At 45.0% G+C, this 15,669-nt stretch overlaps 1 protein-coding gene and 1 non-coding gene across 5 annotated transcripts; one reads left to right on the forward strand and one right to left on the reverse strand.

Moving 5' to 3' along the window:
- Positions 1–421: 421 nt before the first annotated feature.
- On the reverse strand, positions 422–7,003 carry LOC123130172 (DNA-directed RNA polymerases IV and V subunit 4). 4 transcript variants are annotated; one of them, XM_044550127.1, is made up of 10 exons: positions 6,810–7,003; positions 2,971–3,023; positions 2,084–2,186; positions 1,854–1,955; positions 1,506–1,617; positions 1,312–1,389; positions 1,165–1,198; positions 1,012–1,080; positions 827–916; positions 422–724 (listed from the first exon to the last, which is right to left on the reverse strand). In XM_044550127.1, exons 1-9 carry the CDS (start codon positions 6,853–6,855, stop codon positions 842–844), a joined length of 672 nt encoding a protein of 223 aa, XP_044406062.1. In that variant the 5' UTR covers positions 6,856–7,003; the 3' UTR covers positions 422–724; positions 827–841. The 4 variants fall into 4 exon arrangements, with proteins under 4 accessions (XP_044406062.1, XP_044406059.1, XP_044406060.1 ...); XM_044550124.1 differs by having other exon boundaries at positions 1,854–1,961; XM_044550125.1 differs by having other exon boundaries at positions 2,084–2,185; positions 2,964–3,023.
- Positions 7,004–10,385: 3,382 nt separating this feature from the next.
- TRNAA-AGC (transfer RNA alanine (anticodon AGC)) lies at positions 10,386–10,458 on the forward strand. Its single transcript has one exon. It is a non-coding gene; the product is annotated as a tRNA-Ala (tRNA).
- Positions 10,459–15,669: the final 5,211 nt, after the last annotated feature.

The raw sequence follows: 15,669 nt of genomic DNA on the forward strand, positions 1-15,669 counted from the left end.
TGCCGCGCCAAACTGACAGACCGTGGACGGCCCAAACCAGACATTGGCATCCGTTTTGCCGCGCCAAACTGACAGAATCCAGACCAAACAAAGATGGCCTATGGATCTATAAATGCTCAATATCTCCTTTGAATTAAAGAAGCCCTACAACTGCTGAAACCGCACATTCAAATAAAATAGGTTTAATGTTGGATTGCTAATCGTTCTAGCTAAAACGGCTGAACCTACAAATTCAACCTGCTCTACCAGAGCTGCCGTCTACAGAAAACAAAATCATTTTCGAACAGCTCTACGAAATATATTACTCACTCTGTAAACTACTTTAGTGATCTAAACGCTCTTATATATTAGTTTACAGAGGTAATACTTCCCAAATTTGAAGTAAAAAACGGCAGCCAGAAGAATACGACTCACAGAAAAGTAAACAGACAAGCAGAGGTGCATAAACACAGGCCACAACAACAGTTTTCATCGTTCAGGCGAGCCAGACCATCGGGTACCACTTGGCAATTCAGAGTACATTACTTCAACCACTCTAGCTAAACCTGTAGCTAGTTTCCAAAAGTCAAAGTTCAACCATCCAGACCTAGAGCTGGCACACGGGTGCATAGTACGGTTTCCACATACACACAACTTGATTTCGGCCCTCAAAAGAAAGAACTCGATTTCAGTTAACATCCATACACCAGAGACCCCCGTTGCGGATTCTTCATTGCCTGATCAGCTGCATATATGTTTAAGATTAAGACCCATTCAGAAATTTAGATGATTAAGAAAGGCGAGAGATCAGGAAGAGGTGTGGTTGAAAGATTTGCCCCCGGATTACCTGTGTAGCTGAGGTTCACTTGGAGGCTTTTATGTTAGCGAGGGCGGTAAGGGCCTCCGCGATCTTGCCTTCATTGATCGACCTAGTGGCCTGTGCAAAGAAATTTGGATTTTGCAGGACTGAGCTCCTGTTCCTGGTAGTATATAAAATGGCATATATCCCAAATGCCAGCAAAAGACACTGACCTTGAGAGACGGTATGAGTGCATAAACCTCTTCAATGGTCTCAGGCCCAATGTTCGCTATCATGCATATCTGTTACAGGTACAACAAGCCATTTCATGTTGAGATGAGGGAAATGAGATACAAGAAGGTGAGAGGAAAAGAAGGGTGACGAACCTCGCCATCATTAACACCATAGTCTTTAAGGGGTCTGCAGCTACGAGTCAAGGAAATTAACTACAAAGTGGTTGCTTGGCGAAACAATTTAACTGCGTAACCACAATGCAATCTCCAATACTAGTTCTTAATCAAAACAAAGGATACTCCAGGATTTCTTTCACCAACTTCGCAGAGGTGAAGTGATTTCCTTCTTTTGCATATTGAAAGGCCTTGTCAAACGACCTGCCGGTGCAAGAAGAAAAGAGTAAACATGAAGGCACACAAGCTAACAGACTAGAACACCACATAAACAATTATTAGCGGAACATAACAGAATTAAAACAACAGATGTTCCTTACTCGGGAATTTTTATCTTCGGATCCTCTGATAAGATAGCCATATGTCCCTGAATTTTCTGCAACATTTCTGCTGCTTCACAGTTCGTTAACAATATAGAATTTGGAGACATATCTGCAACCAATTGTTATGCGGGAATCAGCTTGCCTATTTTTCGTTTAGACAGAAGGGACGTTTGAAAATCATAATATAAGATGTTTGCCCGTTTCAAATGATGTAAAACTAACAATCTCATTATACAGAACTTCTCAAGTAAAGAGCCTACTGAAATTCCATAAACTACCGAACTTCAACTACTATTAAAATAAGCTTCTAGAAAAATAGAGGATATTTCAATGGAAGGAACTGACCAAGCTGAAGCTTTAGTTCTGCATCAGACATTGCAGGCTTTGCATTTGATGCGGAGCCCTTCCCACCCTTCCCAGCACTAAATGCCTTCCCTCCTTTGCTACCTTCTCCTATGAGAACATAATACATGAAAGAAAGATATGCAAGACACAGAAAGGCAATCGATTGTATAACTAGAACTTTTAGTTTTATCAGCAATGTATAGCAAAAGTACAAAATGATGCATACATACCATTAGAAAAGGATGAAGCCTTTCCACCAGTTTTTAGGCTATCAGATGAAGCTTTCCCATTTGACTTGGAGTGTGTGGGGGGAGCCTCTTCTTCGAAAAAATCTAAATACAGGCAGTGATATATGAGGTTCTATATTTTCAACTATATATCAATATATTATTCACATTGACTTATTCAGTTTCATTGAATTATTTATTTACTGTGATCAGATATCCTGGCCTATCAAATACTGCAACAGTTACAATGTAAGCAGCTCAATGATTACCATTTGTTATGCACAACCATAAATTGGTGAAAAAACAACAGTGTCTTGCCCTCAACTACAAACGATATGAAGTGTCCTTCCACACTCAATGTAATGGTAAATAACATCAACTATGAAAAAATAGTCAACGAATCATCTGCAAGTAAAACCAAAGGGGAACCACAAACATGGTATATAATTCTCTTCCGACATTTTTTTTCTGTAGTATTTGATCAATCCTATGAAGGCTGCCAAGATAAGTATTTGGCGAGCGTAGAAGGTCGTGGTACTCTTCTAGTCAAATGATTCTTTACTGGAACAAAAAAGTATCATTTCATGTTTTCAAACATAAAAGTTTACTACCTTCTTGCTAAAGATGCCCTAAACCATAGGGTAGCAGGGTACAACCGTACAAATGAAATTTTCTGACAGTGATAAATGAAACACAACGGATGCTGATCATGTCAGACAGATAGCTCGGAACGTGCGGGCAGACACAAGTGATATTCTTATAACAAAAGCAAATACCAAAGGATTTTCTCATGGAGCAGAGCTGTGATAAGTGTAGTAAAACTAGATTTAAATAAACTGTTGCCCGGAAAATGTTTAATGAAGAGATTGGGCAATATTATTACCATCAGAATCAGAATCAGAATCATCAGAAATCAGAACCATCTGCCTTCCGTTCAGTGCTCCTGTCAGAATAAATCAGTTAAGAAATCTGTCAAACTCTAAACTTGCCTTCGAAAGCTCAACTGACACAGCATTCATTTTGATAAAGCTGTAAAATCATCAATCATCATATAGCAGGATCACAAAACTGAACAACAAAAAAACATACCATAAAAATCTTAGATTAAAAAACTTCCATGTCAGACATAAATACCTTTATTATGTTCGGGTTTGGCACCTGAGGCAGTGCGGGGGTTGTCGCTCTGGTTTGGCATGGCAGAGGATATTACTGGGCGGGACATGGGCTGTCAAATATCCTGCGTGTTCTGAAGGTAGTGGCCGTGCGAGGCGGCGCTGGGGTTGGCGCTCAGGTTCAGGTTTGTGTTTGGGTTCAGTGTGTGGATGGAGTTGCCTGAGCTGGCCATGGGAGATTGGCGATCATGCAGGCGGCTCAAGGCGGCTCTGAGGTTAACACTCAGATTCAGGTTACGCATGTAGGAGTTGACTGAGCAGGGTATGAGGTATCGGAGATGCTGCGGGTAGTGAAGGTAGCCGCCACCCAAGGCGGCGCTAGGGTTTCCATTTAAGTTTGGAACGGGGAAGGAGATTGCTGGGCGGGGCATAGGGGGGTGAAGATCCAGCATGTGGTGGAGGTAGGGGACGCCGTGAAAGGGAGAGGTGACCGAGGGCTGGGAGTAGCAGGACGGCAGCGGCAGGGAACATGGGCGTGGTGGTAGGCGCCGGGTTAGGAGGGAGGCGACCCGAAGAGAATACCCATGTCGAAGGGACAATCGGGGTTGTTAGTGTTCGGATTAGGGTTAAGGTTTCTGGCTGGAGACACCATGGGAGGCGGCGGTGGAGTAGATCTGGAGAAGAGGAGAAGAGGAGGAAAGTTGGAGGTGGGATGAAGCAGAAATGGAGGTCAATAACTCAAGATATAGGCGGTGGTTGTCTTGTTGCTGTTGTGCCCCGCAATTTCACTTTATTTTTGACTTAAAGCCTCTCAGTTCCAAACAAGTTGTGGTACGCTAGACTTGAAACCCACAAGGTCTCGCGACCAAGTCATGGCTCTGCCACATGAATAGCTAACTTCCACGCACCCATGCCCATGGCTAGTCCTTTGGTGATAGTGCTGCTAAATATTGCTATTTTAAATTAATTCCAAAAATACCCAGTACAATATGCAGACTTGATGCGTGTACATCACTCCATTCCACGCATTTCAACAAGACAACAAGGTTGTAGTGTGTGTTTCTAAGATGCTGCGAAATAGATAACCTATTGCTAGTAAACATCCAAGCATATTAGTGAGGCACAAAGACTCATCAGCCCTTACCCCGTAAAAGAAGTTAAAGCCAATCATACGTTGGCCAAGCGAGTAGTGCTCGGACCACTTCAAATATGCAAGGGATAAATCATCGTGCTCTCCAAAGTACTATATTCTTGAGAGAGAATTTACGGCATGTCGTAAGCCGTTCTGACACGGGTAGAAAAAACGCTAACTATCACAGAACCACGAGCATATCACACATGTGATATTTCAGAATAGGTATATACCTCAGTTTCTAGTTTAGTTCTACATTTGATCCAAGGATTTTCCTTTACCAAAATAGTGAAGGTTGGATTAACTACGGGGCTCCTTGGTTTCCAGCCACACCTTGCCACACTTTGCCACAACATATCAAGTTAGGGAAGTTTGACCAAGTTAGGTGGGTGTTTGGTTGTAGCCACACCTAAGGCAAGATTCTTTTGTTCAAAATAAGTCCACATGTCATACAGACAAAAAGTGTGACGAAATTCCCTCAGGCAATCCAAAGTGAGGCTAAGAATTTGAGTACCTAAGCTAAGGCAAGTCTGGCAGAAGTAGTGTGGCAAAATTAGTCACCAACCAAATATGCCCTACATTAACAGGCGATCTTCCTCTGCATAGCAGAATTAAAAAACACACACACCAAGATGCTCAAGCATGGAATTTAAATACACAGACCAAGCTTATGTGCTTACTGCTTAACTGCACCAAAATCAACAAAACTTCTTCCAAGGAAGGCATGCAAGACATATCCACATATATTCTCTCTCTTGTTGAAGGGAAGGACCATTCATTAGACTAAAACCCTTAGGAATCGCTAAATTTAGCCATGCACTTGTCCACAAACACAAATGATCCATTTAGTGTTACCTTATTCACAGGCAAACAGACCCAAAACCTAATAAGGCTGCTAGTGATTCCACAATGCCCAGCAACGTTTAATGCATTGTCATTTTGAGCAAGCCGTGTCACGATCAACTCAATTATCTACTTTTCCAGTTTTCCTTGATACACCAAATTATAAGAACCCACGCACATATGAGTGTGACACAACCAGTGAATGCAGATTTTTTGAGCTTATGCACCCAGGCCACGCTAATCCTGGCTGTCAGTTGCTGCTGCTGAACCTCGAGATGCGCACACCTTTCAACCGATTTATCCAGATCCATTACCGTGACAGCAGTATGTTACGGTCGATTCGCGTCATAGGGTTCTCGTTCCATTCCTGACGACCGTACGAATCAATGAAACATTCAGCTGCGCATGTCTTTTATGGTTATAATGGGGTTGGGGTTCAATCTATATTCCCCGATTCATATGTGCTGAAGCCGCTCTATATGACTCTTGTGCTAAATCACAGATCCGTCGTCACTGATGGTTTCTCGGCCGTTGTCGAATAACAGAATTCCAAGCAGGCGGTGTCAGGAGCAGAACTAACGGGTCTCACACCTCTCCCGCTCGATCCTAACCAGGACAAGGGGCTCGTACCCAAAATTAAATCCACGCAAAATTAACTGGTGGCTCCGCAATGAAACCCGCCGGTGCCAGAATTGGACCTCGGCGATGCGCGTCCAGGGCCAGGCCGCCGCCGGCGGCAGACCCGGGCGAACGGCTGAATCACCTCCTCCTCCCTATCCAGCAACTAATGCCTCCACTCAGATCAGTTTCTTCTCCATCCTTTGCCTCAAACAAATCCGCCCCAGCCGCCCAGCATTCTCCTCTGGAGAGAAATACAGAGTGCAGCACACCATCTTCGACTGCTATGGTATTGTGTCACGGACTCACGGGTCGCCTATATGCGTTGTCTTTATCTGAGGGAGCACGGGCCAGCAGGTACAGTACCCTAGTAGGAATTAGGCCTTTCACGGTCCGGGACCCTGTAATCCCGTCCGAGATTAACGTACCACTCGATCTTTACAGAATCCAGCGACACAGGTCCCTATAACTATGGACGCTCGGGATAAGGGGACCGGGATGCATAAGCTCACTGGAATGTTTTTGCACAACCAGTAGCAAAGTTGTTAAGATTAATTTGGTAACAAATATTAGCCAGATGTATTTCTATGAGCGCACATAAACAGATAATCCAATCCAACTCCACAATCCAAAGGGCATTGTGCTAGGAAGAAAATTCCACAATCCAAAAGTCCTACAGTCGAAAGAAGCCCTCAACAAATTGAATAACCAACTCTCCCGCCCCGCTGCCGCTACTGCTCGAAAGCCTTTGGATCCCCTACAGGACTAAACAGTTATGTTTTGCCGTCGATATATCACACACCCATAACAAAATCCGACCAAAACCACGTAAGCAACCGAATCATCAGCCCTCGCACCGATCAGATTGGATCTAAACCCTCTCCAATAGCCAAAATTCATATCCCCTTCGATGCCCACCCGCCGGGGCACCAGTATCATTCGTGACAACAAAACCCTCGGCGTTCTGCAAACCCTAATCCCTTGCCATTGCGGGGAAGGGGGGATAAAACGGAAGGGGGGTCACCTGACTTGGACGGGGGGTACGACCCCTTCCCTCCCCTGTTCGCCATTGCGGCTGCCCGCGGAGGAGGAGGCGGCGGTGATCGGGAGGCGCCCGCCGGAGTCGTCCGCGCCGCTCTCCGCACCGACGCCGCACGCGCCCCGCTGCTCACTGCTCGCTGTCGCTGGGGAGGAGACGGAGAGTGAGGGAGAGTGCGGCCTGCCTCTGCCCGGATGTATTGACGGGTTTATAAAGTTGGGCTGGGGAGTGAGGAGGGATGCTCTGGGCTCGGATCGATTATGGGCCCATGAGTCCGGCACGAGGGCCCATACATGAGATACAACCATTCTAAAAAAAACATAAGATGCAACCATGCTTGCTCGGATACACGACCGGTGGATCCGCAGTGCCTCTTCCGAGATCCATTCCCTCCTCCACCCCCTCCCTCTCTCAAGCTTGCCGGTGCGGTGATTTTCATAAGGGAAACGTTTCAGAACGGCGCGCCGGTCAAACGATTCGGCTGGTCGCGTCGCGTGCGCTCGATCAACCCACAGGGATCGTGCGTCTATCCTTCGCCTTCTGTGTTTTTTTTCTTTTTTCTTATCTTCTTGCTTCCATCTCAACCCACCACCTACCATCCTCTTTCCCCGGCGAGCACCAACAGCCTCGTGTGCAGCCGTGTGCGCCCTTGCGGACGGTGCAAACCAGCACAGGACCCCAATCACATGCCCTTTTTTGCTGCAACCTCGTCGCCATGGAAGCGCCCTCGTGCCCTGCGCCTGTCGCCATGGTCGAGCGTGATGGGAGCCAGGACCGGATGTTGCGAGCTGCAAGCTAAGCGGTGCGACGAGCGATGGCCGGAGCTGCAGCTGACACCCCCACAAGTGAAAAAGAATTGCAACTATTGACAGAAATGTTTCAACGGTACATATTAAAGTTTCAACCATAGTTGGTTTTTGCTACTACCGACGAAGATTTTTGCTACATCCATCAAGGTGGAGCTGAACCTCACGACAGCGGTGACGGTGATTTGCTGCAACCGTAATCAGTTTTTGCTACTACCGATGAAGTTTTTTGCTACAACCGTCTTCTGGTTTTGCAACGGCGGCCATTGTTGCGACAGGCGACGGCGATGGAGGCCATTTTTGCTACAACCGTGTCATTTTTTTTTTGCTACTACTGTCTGTATGTTTTGCTACGTCCATTTCATGAGGCCATGGCGCTTTTTTACTGATTGAGATGTGCCCGACGACGATGAGGACGACATTTTTGTTGCAACAGCCTCGTTTATTTGCTACTACTGGCGACGTATTTTTGCTACATTCATTCACAAGGCCATGGTGCTTCAAGCGTGGGGACGAGTTCCGGTGACGTTTTTGCTACAGCTTGCGGCACGGAGTGGGGTGCTACAACCGGCGGTGACCATGCTACAACGGCGGCCAGCGAGAGCGGCAGCCGGTGGTGATCCCAAAACAAGTTGTTGTCACCGGAGACTTGAGTTTTGCTGCAGCCGACCCATCGAGTTTACTGGAGCCGGTGGTGGTAGAATGTTGGAACCGGCAATTCAAATTGCTACGACGGCGAGGTTTTTGGCTACAACCGCTATGGAGTTTTGCTGGAACCATCATAAGGAACTGCAGGAAGCGGCTTGGATTTTTGCTGGAAGCAGGTACGCACCAAGTTGCAACCATTGTAGTTTTTGCTGGAACCGTCATGAGAGGCGACTAGGTGAGGTGCTTCACGCTTGAGAATATCGCCTGAGGAAGGAGGAGACTTTTTTTGCTAGAACACTAGTGTTACAACCCCTTTTCTTTCTTGCTGGTACCGGCGGCAATTTTGCTGGAACCCGCACAGATTTTGCTACATTCATTCACGCCCAAGCTGCATCCCGTGACTGACGGCGGCGACCATTTTTTTGTTATAACAGTTGTAGTTTTTGCTACGTCCGTCGAGGACTTTTGCTACATCCTTTTTCACGGTAGACCTGCAAGCTCGACGGCGATTAGCTGCGGGCGGGGGTGGCCAGCAAGTGCGGGCGGCGTGGGGGTGCCCGACGAGCACGGGCGGCGCAGGGTGGCCGGCGAGCGCGGGCGTGAGCGCTGGGGGCGCGAGGGTGGCCGGCGAGCACGGGCGCGAGCAAGCGTGGACAGCGCGGGATGGCCAGCGAGCACGGGCGCGAGCGAGCGCGGGCGACGCAGGGTGCCGGCGAGCACGGGGGCGAGCGCTGGGCGGGACGGGAGTGGCCGGCAAGCACAGACGCGAGCGCTGGTGACGAGCACGGAAGGAAGAAGACGACTCAGTCGTTGCTATACGTAGACCGTTGATTTCGTACGGATCCAATGCTCGGCAGCGATCTGGCCAAAACTTGGGCGGGCGCGCCGGCGCCTAGCGTTCGCCTTTCCATAACACTGCCCTGTCAAAACCACAAAAAAGTCACCACGACAACAAAGAAAAAAAAGATGTGTACATAGGGGCCATGGACTTACTGAAAGTTGGGGGCTCCGGTGAGTCGGAGCAGGAGTGCAACTTGGGGCTGCACAATCGGTCGCCGGCTTAGGGGATCTCTCATTGAAGCAATCGAGGGAGAGAAGAGAGAGCGTGAAGGTAAGAAAATGTCCAGGCTGCGGAGGAGAGAGGCAAGCGGTGATGTCTTATAGGTCATGTGATGCGTGGGAGCGTGTTCTGATTAGAATTTCAGTTTAAGAATTACTAGCATACATGTCGTGCGTTGCAATAAAATAATTTTTTAGAAGTATATTTCAATTTCTTCCAAGGGTATTGGTTCATTGCTCAGTCTTTAATGGGGCACGACACTTTGGATCCTCATGTTTGAAATTTCAGTTGAAGTCCTGCGATTAATGCTCCAGTTTAATTCATGGATAAATTATTCCAACGGTATTGGCTCATTGCATCGCATCTTCATGCTCGAAATTTCGGTCTAAGACCCGCAATTAATGTCTCAATTTTATCCATGGATAATTTCTTCCAATGGTTTTGGCTCATTACGCAGTCTTTAATCGACCACGACACTTCGGATCCTCATGCTCAAAATTCCATTTTAGGTCCCGTAATTGATGCCCACAATTTAATCTGTGGATAATTTCTTCCACGGTGTTGGCTATTGTGCATCCTTTAATCGAGCACAATTTAATTCATGGATAATTTCTTCCAACGATGTTGGCTCATTGCGCAACTTTTAATCGGGATTTTCCTCAAGGGATAAATCAGATTCTTCGATGGCTTATTGATTGGTAAGTCGGAGAGATATATTTGGTGGGTTCAGAGTAAAAAATAAGATGGGACTATTTAATTGATGAACAAACATGAAAAGACATATAAAGGTTTTCCATTTAGGAAAGAGTCCCTCGCTGGTCATACATCTTGATTCAATGATATAATATTCGCAGCCCTGTCCCCGCCTATGAATATCTAGAGAAGAACAATGTAAGAAAAATTGCATACATTTTCGCACACAACAGGACGCTGTTGCAACTATATCTCAAAACATTGGTTGGCCCAAAAGCGAAGCTCCATGATCAATGTGGGGATATGGTGAGAAGTATTAGTGTTAAAGCGTTTGCTAAGTTAATTTCTCAATGTGGGGATGTAGCTCAGATGGTAGAGCGCTCGCTTAGCATGCGAGAGGTATGGGGATCGATACCCCACTTCTCCAATTTTTTTATTTTTTATTTGTTTTTGTTTTTCTGCAGATCTCAATATTGTACTGTAAAAAACTATATTCACTTCACTTTTGCAAACTCGAAAAACTCCCCAAACATGTGCAAATTTCTTCTATACATAAAAGGAAAATCAAAAGCATGCACACAATCTGTGCTCCAAACTAAGGCGGTGCTTAATAAATCACATGGGGATCGATACCCCACTTCTCCATTTTTTTTTATTTTTTTTTGTTTTTCTGCAGATCTCAATATTGTACTGTAAAAAACTATATTCACTTCACTTTTGCAAACTCGAAAAACTCCCCAAACACGTGCAAATTTCTTCTATACATAAAAGGAAAATCAAAAGCATGCACACAATCTGTGCTCCAAACTAAGGCGGTGCTTAATAAATCACATGCCAAGAGGGAAATGTCACCATCATGATTTTGTTAACCATCCGTACTGTAGAAAAGGAAAGAGCAAAATGATACCCCGAGTCACAGTTGCAGCATTCCAGAAAGAAAGAAACAAAAACTCATCCATATGCTCTACCCTAGGGATGAAAATGGAGTGGAAACTTTCCGTTTTTTCGGAGGAAAAATGGAAACGGAGAGGAAATATGAAAACGGAAACGAAAATTTGCAAAACGGAAACGGAAATGGAATTTTCTATGCGGAAACGGAAACAAAAACGGAACGGTGTTTTCCGGTGGAACATGCATGGAAATGGAACTTTCTGTTTCCGTGAATATGGAATTTCTGTTTTTACTATAGACCTATAGCTGCTTTGTAGCCCAACCACCAAAGAGAACACAATGGCACAATTAGTAGAATGGATCTAAGGCCCAACTTCTACTACAACACATGTACTCAGCTTGACCCTATACGCAATTGTCCGGTACTACTACAATACTACACTAAGTTGCTAACATAATGATACTATTTTGTAGCCATGTTAGCAACTCATTAAATTTGTTTATTTTTGTGTGTATTTCTCTGTGATTCAAGGGGTTTTTAAGTTCCGATCAATGTCTATTTCTGTTTCCGTATCCGCTTTGTATTTGCTTCGTGTCTGTTTTCGGTAGTATCTGTTTCCGCATTCATTTCCGGGGTTTCTGTATTCATTTCCGCTTCTGCAAAAAAAATATGAAAACAAATATGATAGCACTCAGTTTCGTCCGTTTCCGCTCCGTTTTCATCCCTACTCTACCCTGCATCCAACCAAATTTATCCGGTCGATCAATCTCACCAATGCAAAAAAAGATTAAAATAAAAATGTCCCCCTACGCCCAACCAAAAACCTACGGTGAAATCTACCTTCCTTCCAATAGTGTGTGTGCGCGTGCATGCGTGTGTGTCATGCAAAATAGCTACCCAATTCGATGAAGCTTGACTTGCCAAAGAAACGTAAACAATATTTTGAAATCTAAAATAATATCATGATTTTGTTTACATCAAACATATATGTGTGTGAACTATATAAAATCTTTTAATGCATAATTATATTTGTGGGCTACACAGCAAACAAATATGTCGATAATTGGACCTACAATTTGCTATTGTAGATCCACTTTTTGTAGAGGAAAAATGAAGGTATTCTTTCATAAAATTAAATAATCTACAACTCACCTATAAGACATGTATGTGTTAAAAAATAGAATATGTGTGTATGCTTTTTTAGGGAATTTGTGTGTAATATGCATTCATTTTGAATTTCCTCGAAAAACAGACGTCATCTCCTTTTTTTCTTTTGAGACACTCCTCTCCTTTATTTAACCCTAGTTAACACCCATCGTGGGCTTTTCAGTGTCCAACCCAGTTTTGGGCTCTTAGTTGTCACTCTCACGGCCTGCATGCCACGCACTGGGCCGGTCGCGTCTATTGCATCCACATCGAGCCTAACCTACGCCCCACACCGCATTCTTCTCTGAAAAAAGCATCACAATTCACACATCGTAGGGCGAGATGAGCAGCCTCCGCCGCCCCCGCCCCCGCCGCCCCTCCTTGCCGGTGGCGGTGCCGCCACTCGAGGACGACAACCTCCTCTCCGAGATCCTCCTCCGCCTCCCCCACAGCCGTCCTCCCTCCCCCGCGCCTCCCTCGTTTGCAAGCGCTGGCGCGGCCTCGTCTCCGACCCATGCTTCTGCCGCCGCTTCCGCCGGCACCACCAGTGCAACCCTCCCCTCCTTGGTTTCTTCCAAGAGCTAGACGACGGGCTCTCCTTCGCGCCTTCCCTCAAGGCCTCAGATCGTGTCTCGCCCGAGCGCTTCTCGTCGCAACACGAAGACGGGGGCCGCATCATCTATCTTGGATGCCGCCATGGCCCAAGGCCGGCCCTGGGGGTATGGCCGGTGGGGCGACGGCCCAGGGTCCAGGTGAGGGAGGGGCCCATGATGCATGGAGTATTTATATGTACTATAGCCCAGCAAAAAATAGGTAAAAAATAAAAAGAAATAAAGAAAAGAAATAAGAGGCCCATCAGATAGCTAGTTAGCGACCCCGATCGATTAGCAAACACGAAGCATCAGGCTCCGTGACACACGCCAGTTGCTAGGCACACGACTGCTCGTTTTTCTTCGTAGGTTCGTCGCCCGTCAGTCTTCTCGCTCGGCGCCTTGCCGCGCCGCCCTCGCCTCGGCCGCCGATGCCCGCTGGAGCTGCGCGCGCCCACGCCGCATGGCAGTCCGGCAGCCTGTCCATCCAGCATCTGGAAAGGCGGCACCACGACAATACATATACAAGTATACATCCGACTGCAAGTTTTGAAGTCTACAACGCGGCCGTCTCCAATCCCTGAAATTCCGCAAATGAGTATACGTTTGAACGTTTCCATCCATGTTCCTCAGTTCTTGTCCATCCCCAAAACCCTAATTTGACAATTTCGGTAGTTTCTTTATTCTTTATTTAGTATGTATGTATTCAACTATACATACATGATCCATCCTCCAATTTCAGTATGCACGAAATTTTTAAAATTTCTAATCCAATCTATTATTTTTTTTGTCATTCTATGTACATGTCTAGGTTTTTGTTTTGCTATCTTTTAGTATTATTGTTGTTGACAGAGTCAATTCGAATTTGGTTATTATTGTTTTTGATGGAATCATTTGAATTATTATAGTCAAATTTTAAAATAAAGATGTGTGATTGAAAGTTATGGTCTTAGGACTTAGGACGTAGGGGCCCATGTCGTCGAGTTTGACTAGGGCCTCCCGAAAACACAGGGCCGGCCCTGCCATGGCCTTGTACTCATCTTACTTTGAAAGCGTCTCCAACTCCTTGTTTATCCCGTCACCGGCGACCGGCACCGTATAACTGTTCCCCCGGGCTTCGACGTGGATAAATCCCCAATCAACGGCGCGGTGCTTCGCTCTGTCGGAGACGTCTTCCACTTCCATGTGGCTTTGGTAGGCATCGGTGAAAGACAAATTACGCAAGCGGCCGCCTGCGTTTACTCGTCGGAAACCGGTATATGGGGCAATCTTGTCACAACACCGCTTCAATCTGAGGATCTTGCCTGTTTTCGGGTCGCTGTTTCTAGGACCAAACCTGCTGTGCTGGTTGGGGGTTCTCTTTACTGGTTGCTTTATGGGGGTTCAGAGGGGATCCTTGAATTTGATATGGACAGGCAAAGATTAGCTGTGTCTGTGATACCTATGCCAGTAAGTGACCTCAGCTTTTTCCACTTCTCGATGATACGGGCAGATGGCGGTGGATTTGGTCTCCTCATTTTATCAGGCTTCAGTGCTCAATTTTGGAAGAAAATGACTAATTGTGATGGTGTTGCTTCATGGGTCTTGGCAAGAACCATTGAAATTGACAAGCTACTTAACTGGGAACCGGAGTCAAAGGGGAGCCAAGTAATACTAGGTTTTGCTGAGGAGAATAATGTGGTTCTCTTGTGGACAATTGATGGCCCTGTCATGTTACAGCTTGAGTCACTACAGTTTGAGGAGGTCTTGGGAACCAACATCATGACTCACTGTCACTCATTCGAAAGTGTCTATACTACAGGTAATATCATGCTTTACATCATGGTTATAATAAAACCAAGTTAACTTTTTATAATTGTTTGATGTAATATTTGCACACACTTTCGTGTTAAGCTATCAATTTTAAGTAGTGCTATATCGGGTTTTTATTGCGGCTTGATGACCTTCCAACATATAGCGATGCTGTTCTGCAGTGTTTCATTCTGATGCTTGCATGCCACAATCTTATGTACTCCCTCTGTACCGAAATACATGTCGCTGCAGTAGCAGTAAGTCAGCTACTCCAGCGACATGTATTTCGGTACAGAGGGAGTAATGATTATGATCTAGAAAATTTCATGTTCTGTAGCCAGGCAGTGGGTATTGGCCTAATTTTAAGCTCATCCTGTAATGTTTGTAGTTCAAGTCAGAGCCAGCAAACTGTATTTATCACTTTATCATATAAATACCCAATACATATAATAAAACAATGAATACCAGGATTTGCAAATTATTTCTGTAATAATTGAACTACATTTGACTGTTGCCTGAGTATTGACATCAGGTTGAATAATGGTACTCCCTCCGATCCGAAATAAGTGTCGTGGTTTTAGTTCAAATTTAACTAAAACCACAAAACTTATTTTGGATAGCAGGGAGTAGTTTTAGTGCATAGCTGCAGTGCAGCTTTTTTCTCCAGACAAGACAACATAACACTGTAAAGTTGAAGATATAACTACATGAACACTAGGTTGAACCAACTGAAATATCTAGGTAGTTCAATAGATACATTGGAAGCTTAAAGCAAGTTCTATTACTAATCTTACTTTTAGGAGTCCCTGCTGCAAGTAGCAAATCTATTTCTACTAGGGAAAACTAATAAATTCATTTCATTTTTCAAGGCCAAATTTACTCAAGGATAATCTAAATCTGAATAATCCTCATCATTTCTGTTGCTAGGATTTATTAGTATGAATTTTCAGGCTAAATTAATCCAAAGATAGTCTAAATCTGAATAGCCTTGGTCATTTTTGTTGATAGGATTTATTAGTATTATTTTTAAAAATATTTTTTTCCAATATGGTGTGGAATGAGCTTAATAATTCTGGATAACTTGTCTCTTCTGAGAAGTGAGAAGCTAATAGTTGTAGTGTGCATCTTCTTCAGTTTTAGGAAAATCAGTTTCTGCTGTTTTTGGAATATTCATTAAATTTGACAGTAGGTCCGGTTATATTTATCTTTCCCTGGTGTT

The sequence above is a fragment of the Triticum aestivum genome, chromosome 6A (genome assembly GCF_018294505.1).
Source record: "Triticum aestivum cultivar Chinese Spring chromosome 6A, IWGSC CS RefSeq v2.1, whole genome shotgun sequence".
Classification (NCBI taxonomy): Eukaryota; Viridiplantae; Streptophyta; class Magnoliopsida; order Poales; family Poaceae; genus Triticum; species Triticum aestivum.